We start from the raw sequence: 4,602 nt of genomic DNA, 5'->3' as shown, positions 1-4,602 counted from the left end.
GTACTCATATAAAGCCAGATGTATAAATTGGCACATGCACCTGGAGTTCATTTGAAGGAGCAAAAGGCCCTGATATACCTGTATTCACTCAGTCTCTCTTTCTCCCCCTCACAAACAAATAAAACTGTTTTAAGGGGGAAAAAAAGAACAGTAACAAAAACAAAAAGCAGACTATTTCACAAAGAAAAATAATCAGATTTTTAATTAATCCTCATTTTTATTTTATACCTCATTAACTAGTGTTGTATTTTTATGAATTACTTTGCTTTATTTTGATGATGTTACAGTTATAGTTTAAATAAGCAATACTCCTCACAGGCTCATTTATTTGAACACTTGGTTCTCCAGGTGGTGGCTGCTATTTGGGAAAGTTGTGAAACTGTGTGTGTGTGTGTGTGTGTGTGTGTTAGGGTCTCTCTAGCCCAGGCTGACCTGGAATTCACTATGTAGTCCCCAGCTGGGTTGAACTCACGGTGATCCTTCTACCTCTGCCTCCCGAGTGTTGGGGTTAAAGGCGTGCACCACCACACCCAGCATGGGCATAAAGATACTTTTGTGTTCATTCATAACTTCTTTTTTTTTCATTCATAACTTCTTTGTCCTAGCCAGAGCAGTGCTTAGTTAAAGTGTTCACTGTAGGCAAACACTCTTCGCACTCGTCAATTCCACATCTATGACATGTCTGTGGCTGGCCTATCTCACTCCTATCCCCAGCTGAGATCAGGGCTTCTCTTGCATGACCCTGGTGGTCTTCCTGTTGGTGACTGTAAGTTCGTGGCCATGCGTGTACAACTTCCATTTCCGTGATGAATGCAACAGACCAGTGAGCTTCGTTCAAGGTTTGAAGCGTTCAGCACTGGGTGAGGCTCGCTTCTCCGTGGATACTGCCACTGGTAGACTCGGGAACAGAATAACTCCCATGTGCATGTAAAAGCAAAGCCAACAGCCTCACCAGGCCACATGCTCAAAGTCCATTCCGTTTTCATGGTGCCACTGACAGCCCAAGGCATCATAAAGCCAACCAACCCACTCCTGGCTTCCATCACCAATGACCAGACAGTTTACAAATGTTTAGGGGTTTTTGTTGTTGTTGTTGTTTTGTTTTGTTTTGTTTTGTTTTGGGGTAGGGTCTCTCTCTAAACCCAGAATGACTGGAATTCAGTATATAGTCTCTCAAGGTGACCTTGAACTCATGGCGCTCCTCTTACCTCTGTCTCCCGAGTGCTGGGATTAGAGGCGTGTGCCACCACCATGCCCAACTCTTTAGGTATTTCTTTTCCTTTTACTCTATATTTAAAAAGTTGAGAATAGCAAGCTGCACATGGCACGGGATGTCATGGGTTTCAACAATCTTCCAATCATCACAGTACATCCCTCAAACACCATCTTTCTCCTTCCCTTAAAATTCTAGATGAAAGCCGGTGTGGTGGCGGACGCCTCTAATCCCAGCACTCGGGAGGCTGAGGTAGGAGGAGCGCCGTGAGTTCAAGGCCAACCTGAGCTACAGAGGGAGTTCCAAATCAGCCCGAGCTAGAGTGAGATCCTGCTTTAAAAAAAATAATTCTCCCAGCACTCAAGAGGCAGAGGTAGGAGGATCACTGTGAGTTTGAAACCAGCCTGAGACTACAAAGTGAATTCCAAATCAGCCTGGGCTAGGGTGAGACCCTGCCTCTAAAAACAAACCAACAAACAAAAAATTCCAGATGAAAATCCCCAAACCCTCAGATAGGAGTCTCTATCCCAAGCCCCCACGGCCGAAGACAAGTGGATAGATTAGGGGAGGGAGGGTCCTAGCTGACCCTGCCCAACCCGGTCTCACAGACCCAGCGGTAGGGTCTTTGGCACACATCGTCATTCCAGCGGCCATCAGCGGTGAAGTGGGCGCAGTCCTCTCCTCCTCCTAGCCCATGTCCGTACCAGTCGTCCGGCTGGTCCGGCCTCCAGTTCCTGCAGACAGGAGAGAAAACCAGACTCTCAACCGTAGTCACAGAAGCCCTCCCACCTCGGGGCCGCGGGCTGCAAGTGTGGGGCCGTCTCCCAGGCAGGGCACCAGCTGCATGAGGCATACACTCACTTGAAGCTTTTCTCGTAGTCAGTTCCATCTACCCATTTCCAGGGCCCATCTTGGTCAGTTAGGCCAATCCAAGTGTTAATAGGGCCCATGTGGTGCTGGACAAATTTCTGGGGACAGAAAAAGAACTGGTGACCTCCCCTTAACGTGAACCAGCCTTCCGGTAGAACTCCCGAGGGCCTCACCTGCTCCTCCAAGGAAGTCACCACCACTAAGTGGGCGTTCTCCAGCTGGCAGTAATTCTCAGCCTCCCGCCAGGCCCTTCCAGAGTTGGAGAACCAGTAGCAGCTGCCTTTGAATTCTGTCCAGTTAATGGGGCAGCAGGTCCTCGCAGAGCCTGAGACAGAAGAAGGAGTGAGGCAGGCTGAGGAACTGAGAGGGGGTGGGGCAGAGGGAGGGGTCAGGAAAGTGGGTCTGGATGCTCCATGTCCCTCACCATTGCCCTGAAGGACGGCCATCTGACAGCTCAAGCTCCGTAGGTCAGACACAAATTGGCTCACATGGAGCAGCAAGCTGGAGTGATCTGGGGGAGGTGCAGGACAGAGCGAGAGGAAAGGAGGGTGAGGTCAGCGTGAACATGGGAAGCCAATCATAGATGTCCTGACCAAAATGCTTTTTTTTGTTTGTTGTTGTTGTTGCTGTTTGTTTTTCAAGGTAGGGTCTCGCTCTAGCTTAGGCTGACCTGGAATTCACTATGTAGTCTCAGGGTGGCCTCGAACCCATCGCAATCCTCCTACCTCTGCCCTATGAGTGCTGTGATTAAAGGTGTGCACCACCAAGCCTGGCCCAAAATGCTTTTCAAAAAATATATATTTTTTTAGATTTAGTTTTATTTATTGTTGTTTTGTTTTTTGAGGTAGGGTCTCGCTCTAGCTCAGGCTGACTTGGAATTCACTCTGTAGTCTCAGGGTGGTCTTGAACTCAGGCCTATCCTCCTACCTCTGCCTCCCAAGTATTGAGATTAAAGGTGTGCACCGCCATGCCCAGCTAGATTTATTTATATGTATTTGTTAGAGACAGGGAGAGAGAGATGGGTGCACCAGGGCCTCTAGCCACTGCAAATGAACTCCAGACGCATGTGCCACCTTGTGCATCTGGCTTAAGTGGGACCTAGAGAATCAAACTTGGGTCCTTAGACTTCCTAGGCATGTGCCTTAATCGCTAACCCATCTCTCCAGCCTCAAAAATGCCTTTTGATTTGTCCTGAGCGACTCCCTTCCCACGCCCTTACATACACACACACACACACACACACACACGCACGCACGCACACACACACACACGCACACACGCACACACGCACACACGCACACACGCACACACGCACACGCACGCACGCACGCACCAACCTTCACTCAGATCCTGCTGCTTCTCCAGCTGGGTCTCCAGCAGCTTCATCTTTCTTCCCACGCTGCCTCCTGAGAGTGAAAGTTGCTCAGCATCCTGACATCGCTATCGCCCCTCGGCACCCCACGGACCCCCCCCCCCGCCCCTCGCCCTGGGACCGCACCCTGAGTGCCCAGGGCCTTGACCTCCGCCTCGGTGCTCGCCGTGAAGTTCCGGAGGGTCTCCCCGAGAGCCCGCAGCTCGCGCCGCAGCTGGGCGTCTGCTTGGGAGAGGACTCGGTAGGACAACCTGGGCATGCCCGGCCCCCACTGCACCCAGCACGCCCCGCACCACTGTCCTTCACAAACACCCCCCCCTCCACAGCTGGCCCCTTCTTTTCCTAGTCCCGGTCACCCACTTTGGGATCCGATCACACAGACCACCACCAGCAGCAGCAGGCTGAGGCCCAGGGAGAGCAGGAGAAGGCGGGGTCCCGAGCAGAGGCGCTGCAAGAGAGGCTGGCGGAGAGGCGGCCCTGCAAGACAAGGTGTCCGGAGCTGGGGACGCAGGCCAGCAGGGGCGCAGCTCCTGAGTCCCGGGCGGGGAACTAGGCTAAGCTCTCCAGGAAACTAATAGGAACCATATAGGCTAAGAAATGGGGGTGGGGGGGAGGGAGATGGTCTGGACAGAAGGTTGACAAAAGTTTACTTTAAAATCATGGACTCTGGCTGGTAGTAACTCCCCAGGCCCAGAATTGGGTTCCTCCCGGCACAGTAAGCTATTGGGTCAAGGAGACCCATGCGGTTCCCAAAACAATGCCAAAAAAAAATTGATTACCTGCCAGAATTAAAAGGTAAGACACCTGGCTGCTGTCACAAAGCATCGGAGTATCATGCTGGAACTGAAAGGGAAACTAACTCCCGCCTGGCTAGTCCCATAGTGCTGGAAAGTTCTATAGGAGCCGCTGGGGGCAAACAGTCACCAGCAGCATGAAGAATAGGCAGGAGACTCTGCAGACTATGAACCAACCAGCCGATCAGGAAGTATACACTGCAAATGAACTTAGCTGGGTACGGTGTCACACGCCTTTAATCCCAGCACTCGGGAGGCAGAGGTAAGAGGATCACCATGAGTTCAAAACCACCCTGAGACCACACAGTGAATTACTGGTCAGCCTGGGTCAGAGTGAGACCCTACCTCAAAAA

General features: G+C 51.3%; 1 protein-coding gene across 1 annotated transcript in view; it reads right to left on the bottom strand.

The window, feature by feature from the left end:
• Positions 1-1,619: 1,619 nt before the first annotated feature.
• Asgr1 (asialoglycoprotein receptor 1) overlaps positions 1,620-4,602 on the bottom strand; it is a 6,724-nt gene continuing 3,741 nt past the window's right edge. Inside the window, exons 3-9 of the mRNA XM_004669175.3 lie at positions 3,816-3,932; positions 3,582-3,677; positions 3,421-3,489; positions 2,508-2,594; positions 2,257-2,408; positions 2,075-2,181; positions 1,620-1,947 (exon numbers count right to left, since the gene is read on the bottom strand). Coding sequence (XP_004669232.2) covers positions 1,791-1,947; positions 2,075-2,181; positions 2,257-2,408; positions 2,508-2,594; positions 3,421-3,489; positions 3,582-3,677; positions 3,816-3,932 — 785 coding nt within the window. The 3' untranslated portion in view covers positions 1,620-1,790. The remainder of the gene's footprint in view (positions 1,948-2,074; positions 2,182-2,256; positions 2,409-2,507; positions 2,595-3,420; positions 3,490-3,581; positions 3,678-3,815; positions 3,933-4,602) is intronic.

Source organism: Jaculus jaculus, chromosome 12, assembly GCF_020740685.1.
Source record: "Jaculus jaculus isolate mJacJac1 chromosome 12, mJacJac1.mat.Y.cur, whole genome shotgun sequence".
NCBI classification, from domain to species: Eukaryota; Metazoa; Chordata; class Mammalia; order Rodentia; family Dipodidae; genus Jaculus; species Jaculus jaculus.
This window is presented reverse-complemented; position numbering and strand designations above follow the sequence as displayed.